Source organism: Saccopteryx leptura, chromosome 1 (genome assembly GCF_036850995.1).
Source record: "Saccopteryx leptura isolate mSacLep1 chromosome 1, mSacLep1_pri_phased_curated, whole genome shotgun sequence".
Classification (NCBI taxonomy): Eukaryota; Metazoa; Chordata; class Mammalia; order Chiroptera; family Emballonuridae; genus Saccopteryx; species Saccopteryx leptura.
Genome location: NC_089503.1, coordinates 255,370,640 through 255,392,737, shown reverse-complemented (window position 1 = coordinate 255,392,737; position 22,098 = coordinate 255,370,640). Strand labels below are relative to the sequence as shown.

At 49.1% G+C, this 22,098-nt stretch overlaps 1 protein-coding gene and 1 non-coding gene across 2 annotated transcripts; both read right to left on the bottom strand.

The window, feature by feature from the left end:
* Nucleotides 1-9,718: 9,718 nt before the first annotated feature.
* DNAJB1 (DnaJ heat shock protein family (Hsp40) member B1) lies at nt 9,719-13,745 on the bottom strand. Its single transcript, XM_066347165.1, has 3 exons — nt 13,423-13,745; nt 11,354-11,931; nt 9,719-11,065 (listed from the first exon to the last, which is right to left on the bottom strand). Exons 1-3 carry the CDS (start codon nt 13,631-13,633, stop codon nt 10,835-10,837), a joined length of 1,020 nt encoding a protein of 339 aa, XP_066203262.1. The 5' UTR covers nt 13,634-13,745; the 3' UTR covers nt 9,719-10,834.
* A 6,587-nt stretch (nt 13,746-20,332) lies between these two features.
* On the bottom strand, nt 20,333-20,439 carry LOC136390181 (U6 spliceosomal RNA). The gene has a single exon (XR_010748616.1). It is a non-coding gene; the product is annotated as a U6 spliceosomal RNA (small nuclear RNA).
* Nucleotides 20,440-22,098: the final 1,659 nt, after the last annotated feature.

The following is a 22,098-nucleotide window of genomic DNA, read 5'->3' as shown; positions in this document are numbered from 1 at the left end:
ACCAGACAAGCCCAGGGTATCGAACAGGCAACCTCAGCGTCCCAGGTCAACGCTTTATCCCACTGCACCACCACAGGACAGGCAGCAGTGCTATTTTCTGCGTGTACAGATCTTCTTTCAAAATACATCTCAAATCATTTCCCACCCCCTTGACCTCACCTGGTCCAGCCCCATCATCTCCAGCAGTTGACTTCTCTCTGGTCTCCTGGCTCTTTCCTCGCTGCACCCCAAGTCTGTTCTTCCCACAGCAGCCAGAGGGTGCCTGGGAGTTCCTGAGTCAGGTCCCCCAGCCCCTTCTCTGCCAATTACCTGCACCCCCACCATGAGGCCATGTGCCCTCAAAACACCCATCGCTCAAGTTTTTCATATAGAGTCAGGCCTGGCCCAAGCTGATGTACAGCATAATCTTCCCAAGGATAGTTGGGCCCCCAGTGAGACAAACCACCCAGGTCCCAGTGCCAACTTCCAGGCAATCACATCACATCCCTCCTGACAAACTCTTTCAACCAGCTTCTCTGCCTCAGGCACCTGGGCCTGTCTCAGCAGGGCCCAGACACCTGGACTGTCTTAATCCTGGGCATGCCCCACCCTACTCTCTCCTGCTCTCTCTCCAGACCACACCAGGCCTCAAGGCCTCGCGCTCCCCTGGCTTGCTGGGTCCACTCCCTACCCCAATGGGGCTTTGGCTCTATAACTGATGGTGCATCCCCGAGTCCTAACAAACTCCTGTCCCCTGGCCTGTGTGCTCAGTATAATCAGTTGAATGAAGCTCCCTACCCCAAATGATATGTTCCTGTCCCCAAACCTGTGAGTATGACCTTATTTGAGATAAGGGTCTTTGCAGGCATAATTAAGGATCTTGAGATGAGGTTATTCTGGATTAGGGTGGGTGCTGAATCCAATGACTCATGTCTGATAAGACACAGAAACTACAGACACACAGGGGGGAGGGAGGGCCATCTGAAGATGAAGGCAGAGACTGTAAGCAACACAACTACAGGCCAAGAGACCCAAGGATGGCCTGTAGGTGCCAGGAACCAGGAGACAGACACGCCTGAGACAGATCTCCCTCGGAGTCTCTAGAAGGAACCCACCCTATCCACATCTTGGCTTTGGAATTCTGGGCTCCAGAACTGTGAGAGAATTCCTCTTGTTTTAAGTACCCCCATTTGTGGTGCTGTTATGGCAGTCCCAGGATACTGAAACCTCTGTTTTAGTGAGTCTGTATTTCTTAGAAGACTATGAGCTTTACAAGGCACCCCCAGATTCCTGTGTGTGTGGCTCACTGAGTCCCTTGGGCCTAGTGTTGAGCTGTGCCCAATGACAAATACATGAGTCATGAAGTAGGAGCGGTGCCCAGGAAAGAGGGGCTTTCCCGGAGCCAGAGAAAACATCCACTCCTCTCAGGTGGGAGTTGAAGGAGCTGGAGTGTGTGTGGGGGGCCCTTACCAGGGAACCTCAGCAGACCCCCAGCCTGGGTTGTCCTTCCTCTGCACATTCTCTGGTGTGATTGGTCATAGAATAAATGCTGTGGGGTCTTGTCTGAATCATCTTGTCTCTCAATGACTCATTCAACAAACAACTCAGAGGATCACTTCTGGGCCAAGTGCCACTCTGGGCAATGGGAATGCAAAGGTGGTGGCGGCCTCAAGGAAAGTTGGTTGCTAGAGGGAGATCTTGTTGAGTGTTCCCCAAATTGTCTCTCCCTCATGACAAAGAGGGAAGATATCTGACTGAATAATCAGAGAATTTCAGATTCCCTTGCCCACCCCCACCTTGGACAAGCATGAAATCAGCAGACTGTGAAAGTGTTCTCAGGTCTGTGGGAGGGAACAGGAGTACATGTACTTTAAGGGCTATATATTTTTTTAAAGATTTTTTAAAAAATTGTATGTATGTATGTATGTATGTATGTATTTATTTATTTACAGGGACAGAGAGAGAGTCAGAGAGAGGGATAGACAGACAGGGACAGATAGACAGGAATGGAGAGAGATGAGAAGCATCAGTTATCAGTTTTTCATTTTGAGACCTTAGTCTTTCATTGATTGCTTTCTCATATGTGCCTTGACCCCGGGCCTTCAGCAGACCCAGTAACCCCTTGCTCGAGTCAGCGACCTTGGGTCTAAGCTGGTGAGCTTTGCTCAAACCAGATGAGTCCACGCTCAAGCTGGCGACCTTGGGGTCTCAAACCTGGGTCCTCCGCATCCCAGTCCGACGCTCTATCCACTGCACCAGCACCTGGTCAGGCCCAGTTTGTTTTTTGTTTTTGTTTTTGTTTTTTTAGCAAGAGACAGAAAGGGAGAGAGGTGAGAAGCATCAATTTGTTGTAGCACTTTAGTTGTTAATTGATTGCTTTCTCATATGTGCCTTGACTGGGGGAGGTGGGGGCTCCAGCAGAGCAAGTGACCCCTTGCTCAAGCCTTTGGGCTAAAGCCAGTGACCATGAGGTCATGTCTATGACTCCATGGTCAAGCTGGAGACCCTGTGCTGCTCTAGCCTGATGAGCCCGCACTCAAGGCGGCGACCTCGGCGTTTTGAACCTGGGTCCTCAGCATCCCAGGTCAATCCCACTGTGCCACCACCTGGTCAGGCACCTTACCCAGTTTCACAACACTCTTATGAAGTTTGTACCTTCATTGTCTCTGGTTGTCAAAGGTCACTGAGACTCAGAGAAGTGAAGTCACTCACCCAATGACACACAGCAGCAGGGTGGCTCAGCTCAGAAGTGGAGTGAGCAGGTTGTCACAAGACAGCAGATGAGTGAGACTGCTTTAGATACACTGTCCTTAGGCTGGGTGAGGGCAAGGACTTGAGCTGAGGGTCTTAGCAACTTGCTGAGGAAGGTATTTATTTTTTTTAGGTTAGAGGAGGGGAGATAGTGAAGCAGACTCCTGCATGCACCCCGACCAGGATCCACTCAGCAACCCCCGTCAGCAGCAATGCTCAAACCAGCCGAGCTATCCTTAGCACCTGGGGCCGATGATGGAACCAATCGAGCCACTGGGTGTGGGAGAGAAAGAGGGAGAGAATAGGGAGGAGAGGGTGAGAAGCAGATGGTTGCTTTTCCTGTGTGCTCTGACTAGGAACCGAACCCAGGATGTCCATACACCAGGCCGACACTTTATCCACTGAGCCACTGGCCAGAGCCAGAATTTTTTTTTTTAAGAAATTAAATTATTTATTTATTCATTTTAGAGGAGGGAGAGAGAGAGAGAGAGAGAGAGAGAGAAGGGGGGAGGAGCAGGAAGCTTCAACTCCCATATGTGCCTTGACCTGGCAAGCTCAGGGTTTCAAACCGGCAACCTCAGCATTCCAGGTCAAGGCTTTATCCACTGCGCCACCACAGGTCAGGCCAGAATTTGTTTTTTAAAGCTCATCCAAGAGCACTCGACCTAAAAGACCTGGGACACACCTTGGTCTTCGGGGTTACAGGCTGTGGGCTCAGGGAGCTTCACATAAGGATGTAGTGATGCTAATAGCTGACACACAGTGCTGGTTCAATGCCAGGCCCTGACTGTGTCTGTCTGTACCTCCAGTAGTCCTCTCAGCTTATTAGGAAATGTAGGCCTGGACCCCTAGGGGTGCCTGAAACCACAGATAACACCAAACCTTTTTTTTTTGTTCTATACATACTTACTTATGGTAAAATTTAACTTACAAATTAGGGATTTAACAATAATTTATAATACAATACAATTATAACATACTATATTAAGAATTATGTGAATGTGGTCTCTCTTATTGAGAACTTTCACTGTTCCACTTAAAGGAAACATTTTGTTGCTTCTCTTCAGTATTTACCAATTGCCAACATCAGTACCCTTGAGCTTTAGGGCCATTATTATTATTATTATTTATTTATTTTTACAGGGACAGAGAATCAGAGAAAGGGATAGATAGGGACAGACAGACAGGAACAGAGAGAGATGAGAAGCATCAATCATCTGTTTTTCGTTGCGACACCTTAGTTGTTCATTGATTGCTTTCTCATATGTGCCTTGACCGCGGGCCTTCGACAGACCGAGTAACCCCTTGCTCAAGCTAGCGACCTTGGGTCCAAGCTAGTGGGCTTTTGCTCAAGCCAGATGAGCTCACACTCAAGCTGGCGACCTCAGGGTCTCGAACCTGGGTCCTCTGCATCCCAGTCTGACATTCTATCCACTGCGCCACCGCCTGGTCAGGCTTTAGGGCCAATATTAAGTAAAAATAAGTGTTATTTGAACATAAGCACTGTGATACTATAATAGTTAATATGATAATGAAGATGGGTATGAAGTGACTAATGGATAGAGAAAGCATATATAGTGTGGATGCTCTGGACATTGGCTTTGGGCTAGAGCAGAAGGTTGGCAGGAGACTTATTTTAACTGGTCAGAATGACATACAATTTAAAATTTATGAATTAGTTCTGAAATTTTCCATTTACTGGTTTGGACTGCGGATGACTGGTGTCAACTGAAATTGTGGAAAGCAAAACCATGGACAGGGGGGAGGACCTACTGTGTTATTATGCCTATTATACAGTTGAAGAAGCTTAGGCACAGAGAGGTCATCACTTGCCCTAGGTCACACAGATGTAAAGTGGTAGTGCTGGGAATCAAACCTGGAAGCAGGGCCCTGGCTGGATAGCTTGGTTAGTTAGAGCATCATCCCAAAATGTGAAGGTTGTGGGGTTTTGTTTTGTTTTTTTCTTACAGAGACAGAGTCAGAGAGGGGGATAGATAGGGACAGACAGACAGGAACGGAGAGAGATGAGAAGCATCAACCATCAGTTTTTTGTTGTGAAACCTTAGTTGTTCATTGATGGCTTTCTCATATGTGCCTTGACTGTGGGGCTACAGCAGACCGAGTAACCCCTTGCTCAAGCCAGCGACCTTGGGTCCGTGCTGGTGAGCTTTGCTCAAACCAGATGAGCCCGTGCTCAAGCTGGCGACCTCGGGGTCTTGAACCTGGGTCCTCGGCATCCCAGTCCGATCCTCTATCCACTGCGCCACCGCCTGGTCGGGTGGTTGTAGGTTTGATCTCCTGTTGACACAGAAACATTTTTTTTCCTCTCTCTTTCCCCTGCCTTCCTTTCTCTAAAATCAGTAAATAATCCTGGCTGGATAGTTCAGTTGATTAGAGCATCATGCCAAAGCACAGAGGTTGCCAGTTCAATTCCCAGTCAGGGCACATAAAAGAGCAGATCCATATTCCTCTCTCCTCTCCCTAGCCATCTCTCTAAAAACAATTTTAGCCTGACCAGGCAGTGGCGCAGTGGATAGAGCATCGGGCTGGGATGTCAAGGACCCAGGTTTGAGACCCCGAGGTCGCCAGCTTGAGTGCAGGCTCATCTAGTTTGAGCAAAAGCCCACCAGCTTGAACCCAAGGTCGCTGGCTCCAGCAAGGGGTTGTTACTCTGTCTGCTGAAGGAGGCCTGGGGTCAAGGCACATATGAGAAAGCAATCAATGAACAACTAAGGTGTCGCAACGCGCAATGAAAAACTAATGATTGATGCTTCTCATCTCTCTCTGTTCCTGTCTGTCTATCCCTGTCTATCCCTCTCTCTGAATCACTGTCTTTGTAAAAAATAAATAAATAAATTTAAAAAGGAAAATTTAAAAACAATTTAAAAATATTAAAATAAGCCTGACATGCGGGGTACAGTGGATAAAGCATCAACCTGAAATGCTGATGTCACCAGTTTGAAAGCCTGAGCTTGCCGGGTCAAGGCACATACAGGAAGCAACTACTACCTGCTTCTCCCTCTCCTGTCTCTCCCGTTTATCTAAAAATCAATCAATAAAAAATAACTAAATTTTGACTGATCTTTGTGTGTCGACCTGGAATGCTAAGGTCGCCGGTTTGAGATCCCGGGATAGCCCAGTCAAGGCACAGACGAGAAGCAACTGAGAGCTGATGCCTCCCACTCCTCCCTTCCTCATCCTTTCTAAAATCAATAAATAAAAATATTTTTAAAATTAAAAAATTTAAAAGGACGTATTAAAAAAAGAAAGCTGCTGCCCTGGCAGAATGGCTGAGTTGGTTAGAGCATCACTGGGAAGCACACAGGCTGCCAGTTTGATCCCTGGTCAGGGCACACATAGGAACAGATAGAGGTTCGTTTCTGTCTCTCTCTCTGTCTCTCTCTCTCTCTCTTCCTTTCTCTGTAAAGTCAATAAAATAAACAAAACAAAAAGAAACCTGGAGCCTGACCAGGCGGTGGCGCAGAGGATAGAGCGTCAGACTGGGATGCGGAAGACCCGGGTTTGAGACCCCGAGGTCGCCAAGGTCGCCAGCTTGAGCGCAGGCTCATCTGGTTTAAGCAAAGTTCACCAGTTTGGACCCAGGTTAGCTGGCCCGAGCAAGGGGTTACTCGGTCTGAAGGCCCGCGGTCAAGGCACATATGAGAAAGCAATCAATGAACAACTAAGGTGTCACAACGAAAAACAGATGATTGATGCTTCTCATCTCTCTCTGTTCCTATCTGTCTCTCTTTCTGACTCTCTGTCCTTGTAAAAAAAAAAAAAAGAAAAAAAGAAACCTGGAACAGAAACCATGGCTATGGGACACTAAGGGGCCACCAAACACTGAGCTGGTTCTTCACACCCATCTGGGTAGGTGCAGCAGAATGAAAGTGGAGAGTAACAGGAATGAGGAAGCTCTTTACTTCCATGATACACTACATAAAGGGAAACAACGTACAGCTTACAATATGTACTATGTATGTAAAAACAGAAAAATGCTTCACACATTATCTCAAGAAAGGCACAGGAGGCACTGGGAAAATTCACTGGGGGTGGATTCAAATAGCAAGGTGGGAGGATTCTCATTCTATGTGCCCTTGTGAGTTTGATACTGTGATTACACAGCCAACTTTAGAATAAAAAATTTAGAAATTATGCTTATGCTTATATAAGCACTAAGAATGCATAAAACATGTTTTAAAAACTCTCTGGGAGGTGGGGAGTAAAGAGGGACACATACACGGTGATGGAAGATAATTTGACTTTGTGTGATGGGCACACAACACAATCAACAGTTTAAGAGAAAGTGTATTTTTGAGTAAAAAAAAAAACGAAACACACCAAGAACACCTCTCTGATGCCTCAGCTTGTCCATACTGGCACAGAGGGAAAGGGAACTGCAGGCCCAGAGGTGGGAGAGGACTTGGCTTCTCACTGCAGGCTGGGTAACATTTTAAGTTTTGTGTTGTTTTTAAATCATGTAAAATGTAACACTACTGCTACAATGAATTAAGATGGGGTGGGTCAAAGGGGTAGCACTGTACTCCAAAACGTGCTCAAAGGCAGCATAGGGGCAGGAAGACGAATCTCTAAAGGGCAGTCCAAGAAGGAGCAGTCTGCCTGACCACTAGTGGCATGGTGGACTAAGTGTTGACCTGGAACACTGAGGTTGCCGGTTCAAAACCCTAGGCTTGCCCAGTCAAGGCACATAGGAGAAGCAACTACAAAGCAAGTAGATGATGCTTCCTGCTCCTCCCCCTCTAAAATAAACAAAATCTTAAAAAAAGAACAACAACCGGCCTGACCTGTGGTGGCGCAGTGGATAAAGCGTCGACCTGGAAATGCTGAGGTCGCCGGTTCGAAACCCTGGGCTTGCCTGGTCAAGGCACATATGGGAGTTGATGCTTCCAGCTCCTCTCCCTTCTTTCTGTCTCTCTCTCCTCTCTCTCCCTCTCTGTCTCTCTCTCCTCTCTAAAAATGAATAAAAAAAATAAAAAAGGTAAGAATAAAAAAAAAAAAAAAAAAAAGAACAACGAGGTCCAGCATGGACAAAACAGTACACACCTAAGTAGGTTTTCAGTCCTCTTGCCTTTGTCACCATGATTATTGTGCCCTAAAGAACCACATGGCCCCACTGACATCTTCAGTAGGTTGTTTCTGAAAGTTCCCATTACTGGCTGCACACTCAGACTTCGTCTACTTTTTTTTTTTTTACAGGGACAGAGAGAGTCAGAGAGAGGGATAGATAGGGACAGACAGGAACGGAGAAAGATGAGAAGCATCAATCATTAGTTTTTCATTGCGTGTTGCAACACCTTAGTTGTTCATTGATTGCTTTCTCATATGTGCCTTGACCCCAGGCCTTCAGCAGACCGAGTAACCCCTTGCTTGAGCCAGCGACCTTGGGTCCAAGCTGGTGAGCTTTTTGCTCAAGCCAGATGAACCCGCACTCAAGCTGGTGACCTCGGGGTCTTGAACCTGGGTCCTTCCGCATCCCAGTCCGATGCTCTACCCATTGCACAACCGCCTGGTCAGGTGACTTTGTCTACTTTTGAAGTTCACAGGTACCTGCTACATAATGGAGACAGGGAACAGGGGCTGGCAGCCCTGGGGATGGTGACCCCAACTGAGGCCAGGTTCAATTCTGCATTAAAGGTCTTCTTGGGGCCCTGGATGGCTAGCTCTGCGGTAGAGGGTAGGCCCGGTGTGTGGAAGTCCTGGGTTCGATTTCCAGCCAGCACACATAAGAGAAGCGCCCACATGCTTCTCCACCTTTCCCCTCTCCTTTTTCTCTCTCTCTTCCCCTCCCACAGCCAAGGTTCTACTGGAGTGAAGTTGGCCCGGGTGCTGAGGATGGCTCCATGGCCTCCTTCTTGGGCACTAGAATGACTCTGGTTGCAACAGAGCAATGCCCCAGATGGGCAGAGCATTGCTCCCTGGTGGGTATGCCGGGTGGATCCCGGTTGGGTGCATTCAGGATTCTGTCTCTCTGCTTCCCCACTTCTTGCTTTAGTTAAAAAAAAAAAAAAAAAAAAAAAAAAAAAAAAAAGCTTCTTGGTGCCTAAGGTTGTTCAGTAAATCTTTGTGATGAGGTTCTTTTTGGCTCCAATATCTGGGGCCACCTACCAACTAGGATAGCTCAACCTATTGGCTCTTCTAAGAGACCCATGTCTTAAATATCAGTGAAAAGACCTTTAGCTCTGTGCTACCCAACAGTTGCCACTAACCACATGTGGCTGCTTGAAATACAGCTGGTGCTACTGAAAAGATGAATTAAAAATAATTTTTTTTAATTTTAAATTTTATTGAATTTAAATTTCCTATTTAAAGACTGAACATTTCCTTCACTGCAATGTTCTCTCGGAATGCTGCTCCTAGACTTTTTTCAGTGGTTAAATTGTTTCAGTGGGAAATAAAGCCACTTCTAGGTTGACTTTAATATGGTGTTAAGATTTTACTGGACTTTTTGTAGCAAAGTAGCAATACATTGTTTCCAGCCTATAATTACTATGTAATTACTTACCTCATAGTACAACCAGTCCCTCAAAAAAAGTTACAAAGTAGAAGCAGCTTCAGTGGCCTGCAAATAAAGTGAGGGCAGGTGGCCAGCACTGGGCAGAAATCCTAGTCAGGCTTGGCCAGGGCCTGCCCTACACACCCAGCCTGTTTCAGCAAGAAAGGAGTAAAGGAGAATTTAAGAGGGCAGACCACTGCACCACCCCCCATACCCCAAAGAGGAAGGGATTAACTTTGTCCCCCACCTTCACAAAATACAAGCTCTGAATCCACTAGGGTCTCTGGATGCAAAGTCTGGGTGGATCGACATTCCCCAACCCACATGGAACCCAAAAGAGTAGAAGTTTCTCTTTTGCAGAGGATTCCTGCCTCTCAGCCACCCCCTTACTCCTGCCTTGGCTGCCTTTAGAGAGATGTCCAGCCCCCGCCCCATTTAGTGGAGCCCTCAAACAGAGTCGCAGGACTGCTCCCCTGAGGTTTAGCATCAGTCTTTAATGCTGTCACGCTGCACATTGACAAGTCACACGTTTTGGTCTTGAGTTGGCAGTGGCAACTTACATGAGTCTAGAAGTCTGAGCACCAGACTGGCCTGCAGGGAACAGACACTCATTTGACACCCCCCCATCCCTTCTGAATTTCATCATGAGCCTGTAGAGAGCAGCAGCTGCTGTGGACTGGTTTCATTCGCGTGTTCACCAGCTTTACATAGAATTGTAAAAACATATTTACAGACGTTCCACAGTGCTCCTATAATCAGGAGCAAAGACCCTTTTATCAAAAGGGATTATATCTAGGGTTGTGCAAAATTCAAAAGGATCAGATCCCTTTGAAAGAGTCCAGAGTCCATTAAACAAAAATGACCCGGAACACTGAGAAGTCCTGGTGTGCCAAAGATTGCCTTACAGAACCAAGGGAACACACTTGGTCTTGGGGCCAAAAGTTGAAGGGCTCCTGACTCTTGAGGGAAAGATGGCTGTGCAAATCACTCGCACTCACTTAGGCTGGCTCCCCTGGTCCTGCTGGAACAAGAGGTATTGCTTGTGGGTGCCAGCCAGGCAGTTCTGCAAAAATAGTCTAGGTTCTCAATTTGAGATGGCAAAGATGGGATTCTTCAGAGGAAGAGCAAGACACGGGAGACGTACAGAATAAAACACGAACTGGTCACACAACAGAAGCTGAAGAGCATACAGGGAAGGTCTGATAACAGGATGACAGGCTGACATCACCTAACAGCTACAGGCAAAGGGATGACAGAAAGCTCAAGTCCAGCTGCAAGGCTGCCTCTTGGCCCTGGGCAGGGGCAGGGCCTGGAAGAGGAGCAGGCCCATCCCAGGAGGGTTGCAGGACCCAGTAGGGCAGACTGGAATGCCTTCTCCACCTCCTGCCACCCTACTGCTTGAAAAACCACTGAAGTCTAGTGTACGACTTTGAAAGATTATAATATATTCTCTGGAAAACATTCAGCAGTACGAAAGCCCTCCCTGGACCCTCCCGCCCTCTCACGGGTCCACAACTGGTGGAACGGTCTGGAAATCCTTGAGCTCTGGAAAGGTCCCTGGTCAGTCCTTGAGGAGGAACACCACTGTGGCTATATCGGAAGAACCTGCTCAAGTGCGGTTCTTGACATTTGGGGAATCCTTTCAGGGAAGATCACTTCAAACTCAATAATGAGGTCTCCACGTTTTTCAGGTGTCTTGGGGAGAGGGAGGCCTTCTCCAGGAACTTTTCGCCGCATACCGGGCCTGATGACATCTTTGAACACAACGGGTATGGTCCTGCCGTCCAGAGTGGGGACATTCACAGTACAGCCACATAGAGCCTTGGAAAGCAAAGTGAGAGCATTAGGTGGGGGATACCTTAGGAAGTTCCACTCATGCCCTGAGGCTGGCTGGGGTAGGATAAAAGCCATCAGGGCTCTGCAGCTAAGACTTTGCCTCAGATCTACCCAGGTTACCAACTAGAATGAAGCTCTGGAAAAATGGAGTCCTGATTAGCCTTGTTCCTGCTACATTCTCCAAGTGTTCAGAAGTATCTGTCAAACAAATACCAAACAGCTTTGAAAAGCACCCATTTCTTTCCACAGATACTACCCCATCTAGTGCCTTACCTCCCGAAGGGTGATCCTGGCTGGGTAAATGACATCTGAGCCATCTCTCTTAAAGATATTGTGTGGCTTGTCCTTTAAAACAAAGATGATGTCGGCTGGAATGTTGTTAGAGGTCTGGTCTCCCTCCTTGGGGAAGGTGATTTTGGTCCCTTCTTTCCACCCCCGTTTCACTTCAATGGTCAAGATTTTGTCTTCGTTGCGGACGCTTTTCCCATCGGGGTTCAGCCTTTTATGGGAGATCTTCATCTTCTTGGTACAACCATTGTAGATCTCTTCAAGGGAGACCCTAAGGTCATGGGTGACAGGGGGGTCTTGCTTTTTTCGGGTGGGCTCTTGGGTGGGGCGGGAGCGGACAAAGTTCATGTTGAAGCCACCCATGCCCATGGGGAAGCCAGAGAATGCCTCATCGATGTCCATGCCTTCTTCCCCGTTCCGCTGTCCAAAAAAGTTGTCAAAGGGATTTCGACCACCAAAGAACTCAGCAAACATGGCATGAGGGTCTCCATGGAACGTGTAGCTAAAGGAGGTTCCGTTAGCACCACTGCCGCTCCCACCACTGGGGCCACTGCCCTTTAGGCCTGAAAGGCAGAATTGAAAGAAGTCAGAAGGCTGGCTAGGGACTTTCTTTAAGGATAAAAAGCTTGGGAGCCACAAAGAGAAGAATTTTATTTAGCCTGTCAGGGAAGAGCAATGAAGATCTGAGCTTTTACCTCCCACTGTAGTAGCAGAGACAGACTCCCCATCTAGGTATTTCAGTGTGGCCTGAGTGGCAAGGAGGGCTCAGGCTCTGAGATGGTCCTCTCTAAGGGTCACCCAGATCCTGTCACTTCCTTATTGACTCTGCCCCCAATGATACAAGGAATTAAAAGAAGTCACTAAGAGATCAGATTACAAAAAGACAACAAATTACAGATGCATGGTCAGCTTTCAGGAAGTGCTTCCTCTTAAGTACTTCAGGGCTGTGGACGTGTGTGGGGAGTGTAAAAAAACGTTGGTAAAACAATTCACGGAGATTTTCAAATTCTCACACTCTGGCACTACCTACACCACCATTTAAAAAAAAATTTTATTTACTTATTTTTTACAGAGACAGTGATTCAGAGAGAGGGATAGATAGGGACAGACAGACAGGAACCAAGAGAGATGAGAAGCATCAATCATTAGTTTTTCGTTGCGCCTTGGGACACCTTAGTTGTTCATTGATTGCTTTCTCATATGTGCCTTGACTCCAGGCCTTCAGCAGTAACCCCTTGCTGGAGCCAGCGACCTTGGGTTCAAGCTGGTGGGCTTTTGCTCAAACCAGATGAGCCCGCACTCAAGCTGGCGACCTCGGGGTCTCGAACCTGGGTCCTCTGCATCCCAGTCCGACACTCTATCTACTGCGCTACCACCTGGTCAGGCCTACCACCATTCTTATACCAAAAAAAAACCCAAACAAACAACCCACTTGATTTCTTAACACCAAACCCCGAAGCCAGTCAGTCTGAATCATCCACGAGCAACTGGACAAACAAGCAAGCTGTTACCCAGGGAGGCTGGCAGCGGAGACCCCTCCGCTCTATGCTCATGCTATGCTCCAGGCTGGTAAGCACTCTACAGGGATTAGCTCCCTCCGCCCTCTCCGGGCACCGGAGGGAGGTGGGCGAGAACTGGCGGTCCCCTTTGCAGGACCACCGCGCCCAGGTGGTGCCCGGCGCTCCATCAGAGGCGCTGCCCGACGGCACGGCCCCCAATCTCTCCCGGGTCAGCCGGGGCCTGTAGGCGCGCGGCGTCACTAGCCGGAAAAACCTCCACCCCACCCCTTCGTCCGCACCCCGGTCGCGGGCGGAGGCGCCAAGGAAGAGGCCGCCCCAGACATGCTAGAAGCTTCTGGGCGAGCAGCACGGCCAGGGTTCCTCCTCCCACCGGCCGTCCACCAATCCGAGGGCGTAGACCCGCGTGGCCAGAGGGCGGGGGCTGCTCGCCGCACCGGGCGCCCCCAACCCCGGTGGCCGCAGCTGAGCTGCTGTGCCTCCGTTTCCCCTCCTGTCAACGGCGGTAGCGCGCCCTAGCCGCGCGCTAACATGCACCTTCCTCTCCGTAGCGGTCGAAGATCTCGCGCTTGCGCGGGTCGCTGAGCACGTCGTAGGCCTCGGCGATCTCCTTGAACTTCTCCTCTGCGCCGGGCTCCTTGTTCTTGTCCGGATGGTAACGGAGGGCCTGGCGGCGATAGGCCCGTTTGATCTCCTCGTCCGACGCGCTGCGAGCCAGGCCCAGCGTCTGGTAATAGTCTTTCCCCATGGCCCCAGCCTGCGGGCAGCCGCGCAGCAGTCAGCGTCCCCCACTCCACCGCCCGGTCCCAGACTCTATATACCCGTCCGGCGGAAGCTTCCAGAGCCCGCCAGCCCCCTCCAGAACCTTCCGTGCCCGCCCCCCTCGCTGCGACGACCAATCGCTTCTGCTTAGGCCGCAACGCGCTAAGCCCAGGGCGGGGCCGCGCCGCCAACGGCCGCCCGCGCGTGGCCACACCTCTTCCCGCTCCGCCTTTGACAACGCCTCTCCAGGGCACGCGCACTGGACGGCGGAGTCCTCGCCCGTCCCCGCGAGGAGTCGGCCAATCGCGACCTTGTTTCACTGCCTAAAGAGCTGCCGCGCGCCCCGCCCCTTCCCTGGGTGCTAGGTTACGGCCAGCTGCGGTGGGAAGGGGCGGGGCTGAGGACGGCCCTGTTCCTTCCCTGGAGAAGGTAAACCTGCCCGCCTGCCACTCACAGGCTGGTCCCTACCAGGTCATCCTAGGCAAGTAGCTTTATCTTTTCCTGCCCCCCCCCCCCTTTTCTGGGAATAAAAGTACCCACCCGCCCTCTTCTCCCAGCAGTAAGGAAAGTGCGGTTGGGATCCCCAGCACTGTTCCTGCCCTCATTAGCCAGGTCCTGTAAAGCGAGATGAGGACCTGGGACCAAAGCCCACCTCATGGAGAGGTCTTCCCAGTCTCGCTGCTCCTCAAGGTTTTCAATTTACAGCTTTCTCAAGAACACGTGCTATTGAAACCTGAAATTATCTTGTTCCTTGGTTTTCCTGCTAAGTGTCAGCTGACTCTCAGTCCGTGATCTCCACTTTGGCAGAGACTGGGTCTTGTCAGGGCAGGGACTCAGTGGTAATACACGCTCGGTAAATATTTCTGGCTGTTCTGAATGCACCTGTTTCTTTTTCTTTCTCCATTACCATTATGATGTTGGGAAACATGGGTGTGTCCTACACCAGCAGATTTTAACCTTTTTACACTTGGGGACTAGTGAAAATAGAATTATTTTGAGGACCACTGAGGCAGAAGTCACCCTGAGCATAAGTGAATTCAACTAAGATCATTGGCTCTATAATCTCCATACAACATCCGAGTGGTTAACTCTTTGGTGGAACTGTCTGCAGACTGGCGGTTGAAAAACACTGTCCTACACTTCTCAGGGCCTTTGTTTCCTCTTTTGTGGGTGACAGGATCCCATTTGGCTCTGGGGGTCTGGGGTGCCTCAGGGCCTTTGTTTCCTCTTTTGTGGGTGACAGGATCCCATTTGGCTCTGGGGGTCTGGGGTGCCTGAGGTCAAGGACAAGGCTGATAAGAAAAGGAGGTTCAGAAAGGGATATCTCCTGGGAAGGGCATAGGGAGGAGGCAATAGGTAGTGGTGGTGGCTGAGGTGGCAGGTTCTTGGAAGAACTGCTGGGAGGTCAGGGCAGTGTGACATTAGCTCTGGAACTAGACAGCTGGTTTCATTTACGATTCCAGCACTTCCTGGCTGCATGACCTTGGGCTGGTTACTGAGCCATTCTGGGCCTCAGCTTCCTAATCAGCACAATGGGGGGGGGGGGGTTCTACCTGCCTCCTATAGCTTTGAAGTTGACATGAATCAAATTTGTAAATTGGCCTCACCAGGCGGTGGCGCAGTGGACAGAGTGTTGAACTGGGAGTGGAGGACCCAGGCTCGAGACCCCCGAGGTCGTCAGCTTGAGCGCGGGCTCATCTGGTTTGAGCAAGGCTCACCAGCTTGAGCCCAAGGTCACTGGCTTGAGCAAGGGGTTACTCGGTCTGTTATGCCCCCCCCCCCACCATCAAGGCACATATGAGCAATCAATCATTGAACAACTAAGGAACCGCAACGAAGAATTGATGTTTCTCATCTCTCTCCCTTCCTGTCTGTCTGTCCCTATCTGCCCCTCTCTCTGACTCTGTCTCTGCCACTAAAAATAAAAAAAATTTGTAAATTGCCTAGACAGGCGTGGCACAGAGGAAGTGCTTGCAGAGGGGTGACAAACCCTCTTGTTGAGTGAGGGACTGTGAACCACCTGCTTCCTAGCAGCGCCACAGCAGAATTTTCAATGACTGCCACCCTTATGCAGCCTGGGACTCAAGAAAAACAATTCAGGCCTTCCCCGCTGTCCAGTACCAGTAAGGGGATTCTGGCCCTCCATGGACACTCATTGACCCTGGGGTAACAGTGTCAGTAGGGCTCTGGACTAGAACACATACTGGCCAACCTGAGACCATGGGTGTGGGTTGGGTGTCCACCAGCGCAGCATAGCAGGGATCGTGAACCAATCATGGGAGAGAGTTTGGTTTTTAAAAAGTTACATAAATGGCCCTGGCCATGTGGCTCAGTGGATAAAGCATTGATTGGGTGTGCCAGAGATCACCCTGTCAGGGCACGTATGTGATGAAGCAGTCAATGAATACGCAACTAAAATGGAACAATTAAATGAGACGAGTTGATGCTTCTCTCTCTCATTCTCCCCTCCTCCCTCCTGCCCTTCTTCTTTCTCTCAAATAATGGAAAAATTAAAAAAAGTCACATAAATAGACAGCAGAAGAGTCATCATTATGGGGAAAACCCCAGTGTTTCTGGACTTCCTCACACTTATAGCTAGTACTTATTTTATAGGATAAATTGAAGTTAGAGTTACAAATGTGACACCTTCTAAAGGTCTTCACATGGTTTTGAGTGTCATCTTGTTTGGGGGCAACTTTTTTGGGGGGGGCAACTTTTGAGTTTTCCCTTTCCTTGAATAAGCCTGGCTTGTGTTCAGGCAGTTTTCATTGTTTAACTACCCCTCCCCCCAAAATCCCCAACACCTCTCTTTAAGATTCTTTAACCTGGCCCTGGCTGGTTGGCTCAGCGGTGGAGTGTCGGCCTGGCGTGCAGGGGACCCGGGTTCGATTCCCAGCCAGGGCACATAGGAGAAGCGCCCATTTGCTTCTCCGCCCCCCCCCTCCTTCCTCTCTGTCTCTCTCTTCCCCTCCCGCAGCCAAGGAGCAAAGATGGCCCCGGGCGCTGGGGATGGCTCCTTGGCCTCTGCCCCAGGCGCTAGAGTGGCTCTGGTCTCGGCAGAGTGACGCCCCCTGGTGGGCGTGCCAGGTGGATCCCGGTCGGGCGCATGCGGGAGTCTGTCTGACTGTCTCTCCCCATTTCCAGCTTCAGAGGAATACAAAAAAAAAAAAAAAAGATTCTTTAACCTGAACCCTCACTGGGCCCTTCAGAATGTTACTGGAGCCTGACTAGGCAGTGGCGCAGTGGATAAAGTGTCAAATTGGGAGGACCCAGGTCAACTTTGGAAGACCCAGGTTCGAAACCTCGAGGTCGCCAGCTTGAGCGTGGGCTCATCTGGTTTGAGAAAGGCTCACTAGCTTGAGCCCAAGGTTGCTGGCTCGAGCAAGGGGTCACTTGGTCTGCTGTAGCCCCCCAGTCAAGGCACATTTGAGAAAGCCAACCACTGTTTAGGAGGTTGACCTAGTGTTACCTTCATTGTACAGGTGGGGAAAACTGAAGCTCTGTGAGGCCACCCAGGAAGTAAGATGCTGAAGTGTAGAGTGTTTAGCACACTGAGTACTTCTGGTAAGCACTCAACTTGTGTAAGATATGATTCAGATGATGATAAAAACTTAATTAAAACAAATGCATCACCACTCTTTTCAATTCTTTTCATCAAAAAGGCCTTCCGAAGCATGATTGTCATACAAGCCAGCAATCCACCCCTGGTAGAATACCTGTATGAAATAAAAACCCATGTACACATAAAACCCATGAATTAATGTTTATCAAGGTTTTATTCATAATTGGTAATAGCCATTAAAACCTAAATGTCCTTCAGTGGGTGAATGGATGGATAAACTGACCCAGCAACATGATGGAATACTATTGAGCCATAAAAAAGGAACAAGTTACTGATACAGGAAATAATGTAGATGAACTTCAAGTACATTGTTACTGAAAGAAGGCAGATTCAAAAGGCTGTTGACTATGTGATGCCATTTACAGGACCTTCTAGAAAAGGCAAAAATATTGGGGCAGAAAGTGGTTGTCAGGGGCTAAGATCTGCTATAGAGGGGTACAAGAGAAATTTTTGGGATGATGAAAATATTCTGTATCTTGACTGTGGTGGTGGTATACCACTGTCTGTATTCAGAACTACAAGCTGAAAAAGGTGAATTTTACTGTATGTAAATTATACTTCGATTAAAAAACAACAAAGAAAAAATGAACATCCCATAGGCTTAACAATAAAAATAAAAAAGGCTAAACAGGGCAGGGTTTGGGAAACCACTCTTTCTCTCTGGAAATCCCTGACAGTGGAAATTTGCTAACCAGCCCTAGCTTGTCTGCTCTCCACCTTCCCTTACATTCTCTGAATCAGCTCTCTCACCCACCCCACAACCAGCCAAGCCAGGTTCTGGGAAAATCAAGATCCTACCTTACCTGCATGTGGGAAATACAAAAGGAGCTGTGAGCTGATACAACTGAAAACATCAGATCTTTGATGTCCAAATGACTGGGCTCCCCAAAATCCAAGACCCCACGAGACCCCACATACCTTTCAGCACCGCCAAATGCAAGACCTTTCTGGAATATCCCTTCTGTAAACTGCTCTCGGGGGTATATTACAGTCAGCTCAGCAAACACCAAATGTGTTTACTTGTCACTGTTATAAATTAGCCACTGTGCTGGTGATGCTGAGGACATAAGCATAATTAAGCTGTCCCTAATAACAGGCATAGCCAGAGCCACAGTCCTGTGTTACAAATAGCTGTACAAAGTGGCCAGTCTTCATTCCCAGGGTGGATTTAATTTTTGTTGACAGCCTGGTTACTAGAAGCCAGATGAAGCCAACAAGGGGTCTTCACTTCTGCAATACTTGTTAAAAACAAAGAGGAATTCTCCTTTGGAGGCTTGCTCCTGTCTTTCTATATGAGCTTCTTGTGGATGAGCAGGGTGGAAATTATTCGTATTCCCCAGATGGCACACAGTATAGTAGGTTCAAAAAATGATTTGGTTCTTGGCCCTGGCCGGTTGGCTCAGTAGTAGAGCGTTGGCCTGGCGTGCAGGAGTCCAGGGTTTGATTCCTGGCCAGGGCACACAGGAGAAGGGCCCATATGCTTCTCCACCCCTCCCCCTCTCCTTCCTCTCTTTCTCTCTCTTCCCGTCCCACAGCCAAGGCTCCATTGGAGCAAAGTTGGCCCGGGCACTGAGGATGGCTCTATGGCCTCTGCCTCAGGCGCTAGAATGGCTCTGGTTGCAACAGAGCAACGCCCTAGATGGGCAGAGCATCACTCTCTGGTGGGCATGCCAGGTGGATCTCGGTTGGGCGCATGTGGGATGTGGGAGTCTGTCTGACTGCCTCCCCGTTTCCAACTTCAGAAAAATACAAAAAAAAAAAAAAAAAAAAAAAGAATGCCATCTTTTGGCTCCTTCAGTATATACCTTACCTAGCTGGAACCCAGTGCTAGAGATGATGTGCCCACTCAGATCACATTGGAGAAGCTGGAAATTTCCATAACTGTCAAAGTAGCAAAATGTGGCTATATTTTAGGGATTCAATCCTGCCTCCTTAGTACCTCACAATTAGATATTTCAAGTAATTCAACTTGGTAGGATTTTAATTTTTTTTTTTTTCCTGAAGTTGGAAACCGGGAGATAGTCAGACAGATTCCCGCATGCGCCGGACCGGGATCCACCCGGCACGCCCACCAGGGGGCAATTGGCTCTGCCCATCTGGGGTGTCGATCTGTTGCAACCAGAGCCATTCTAGCGCCTGAGGCAGAGGCCACAGAGCCATCCTCAGCGCCCGGGCCAACTTTGCTCCAATGGAGCCTTGGCTGCGGGAGGGGAAGAGATACAGAGAGGAAGGAGAGGGGGAGGGGTGGAGAAGCAGATGGGCGCTTCTCCTGTGTGCCCTGGCTGGGAATCAAACCCGGGACTCCTGCACGCCAGGCTGATGCTCTACCACTGAGCCAACCGGCTTGTCTGCTCTCCACCTTCCCTTACATTCTTACCAACCGGCCAGGGCCAACTTGGTAGGATTTTAACTGGTGGCCTTGGAGAGAGAACTTCCTCCAGGCCCCCTTCAGTGAAGGTAGCAGGTGAGGCCTGCTGAGACTCAAAGGGTTTCAAGATACTGTGAGTCCTACAACTACCAACAGAAAAAGACTGATGCTTTTGCAGGTGCAGTTATAAAACACATTTGTGTTTTCATCTGTTTTGTTCAGATAGGCCCAGTGAAAAAGTGGGTTTCTGAATACGACAGCCGTGGCTGTTACCCGGAAGTCTCCAAAAGCTGTAGCTTCAGAAGTTTCTAGAATAGAACATGGATGATGAAGGGCTCAGCAATTGCCTAGCCCCACGCCCCATGACTCAGAGAGATCTACCTTTGAAGACTTCTCACCATGTCCCTGGTGTCAGATCTTTGGGTTCCAGTGAGTGCAACAGTTGATGCTGGTCAGGGGCAGGCCTGGAACTGGGAGAAAGAAGAGAAGGTGAGGAAGTGTGCCAGCTGCTGCCCACTCCTTAGCTTGTCCTGAAATCTTGAGTGTTGCATGAGTCTGTGTGTGTGTGTGTTAGGATCCAACCTCTCCAGCCCATTCATGACAAAAGATGGCATGACCCTAGACCAGCACTGTCCAGGAGAGCACAACTGCTAGCCACAAATGTGAACTGAGTCCGTGATTTTTATTTATTTATTTTAAATATGGAACGCTTCACGAATTTGCGTGTCATCCTTGCGCAGGGGCCATGCTAATCTTCTCTGTATCGTTTCAATTTTAGTATATGTGCTGCCGAAGCGAGCACGAGTCCGTGATTTTTAATGTTCTATTAAAAAAGGAATAAGAGCCTGATCCGGTGGTGCCACAGTGGTAGAGTGTCAACCTTGGATGCTGTGGTCCCAGGCCTGAAACCCTGAGGTTGCTGGGTTGAGTGCGGGATCCCCAGCTTGAGCGTGGGATCATAGACATGACCCCATGGTCACTGGCTTGAGGACAAAGGTCGCTGGCTTGGTGGAGCCACCCCCCCCCAAGGCACGAGTAAGAAGCAATGAACTGTCACAACTAGGACTTGATGCTTCTCATCTCTCTCCCCCTTCCTGTTTCTCTCTGGCTTAAAAAAATAAAAACGGGAACTTTAATTTAGGTAATATATTTTATTTTTATGTATTTATTTATTTTTTTAAAAAGATTAAAAAAATTTTTTTATTTATTCATTTTTTTTTCTTTTTACAGAGACAGAGTCAGAGAGAGGGATAGACAGGGACAGACAGACAGGAACGAAGAGATGAGAAGCATCAACCATTAGTTTTTTTGTTGTTGGGCATTGTGACACCTTAGTTGTTCATTGATTGCTTTCTCATTTGTGCCTTGACCGCGGGCCTTCAGCAGACTGAGTAACCCCTTGCTGGAGCCAGCGACCTTGGGTCCAAGCTGGTGAGCTTTGCTCAAACCAGATGAGCCCGTGCTCAGGCTGGTGACCTTGAGGTCTCGAACCTGGGTCCTCAGCATCCCAGTCCGACGCTTTATCCACTGCGCCACCGCCTGGTCAGGCTTATTTATTCATTTTTAGAGAGGAGAGAGAGAGAGAGAGAGAGAGAGAGAGACACGAGAGACAGAGAGGGAGAGAGAGAAGGGGGGAGGAGCTGGAAGCGTCAACTCCCATATGTGCCTTGACCAGGCAAGCCCAGGGTTTCTTACCGGTGACCTCAGCATTTCCAAGTCGACATTTTATCTACTGCGCCACCACAGGTCAGGCAATTTTAGTAATATATTTTAACTCAGTATATCTAAAATATTATCATTTCAAGATGTAATCAACATAAAAGATTATTATTAGATAAAAAAATTTTATACTGTCTTTGAAATTGGTGTTTTTTTCATTTATACAGCACATCTCAAATTGGGCCAGGGCTCATTAGCTTCATGTGGTGACCATAACTGACAGCGCGTGGAGACAAATGCCGGCCCCCTGCCCATTGGGGACGAGGGCTGGTATTGAAAAGGGCAGTGAAGACACCCTCACGTTGGGAAGATCCCAGGGTGCTTTTCGTTACCCATTTCCACTTTTCTTCCCTTCCATTCACTACAGATAGGGATCCCCTCGCCGGAGAGGCCTCTCCATCCAGGCGCCTCAGCTCACGCCCCCAGCCCATAGCCCTCTCGGGTTTCTCCGCAGTAACCCAGGGGCCGCCCACCCCGGAATTCACCCAGACACACCGTCCGCCTTGTGGATGCTCTCCTCCCTGTCATTCAACTTCTTGCTCCCGCCCACCGACTTGCAGTAACCGTCGCGTCTTTTGGTTTCCACAGCGACGCCATTTAGGGGCGGGGAAACAGGCGCAAGGCCTCAAGGCCCACTTTGATTGGGGGGTCACGTCCCTTTTCTTCGTTCACGTCGTGCGCGCGCTCCGCCCCGGATTCAGCAAGCTGATTGGCCAGCCTTATGGCGAGAGCTGCTAGTCCT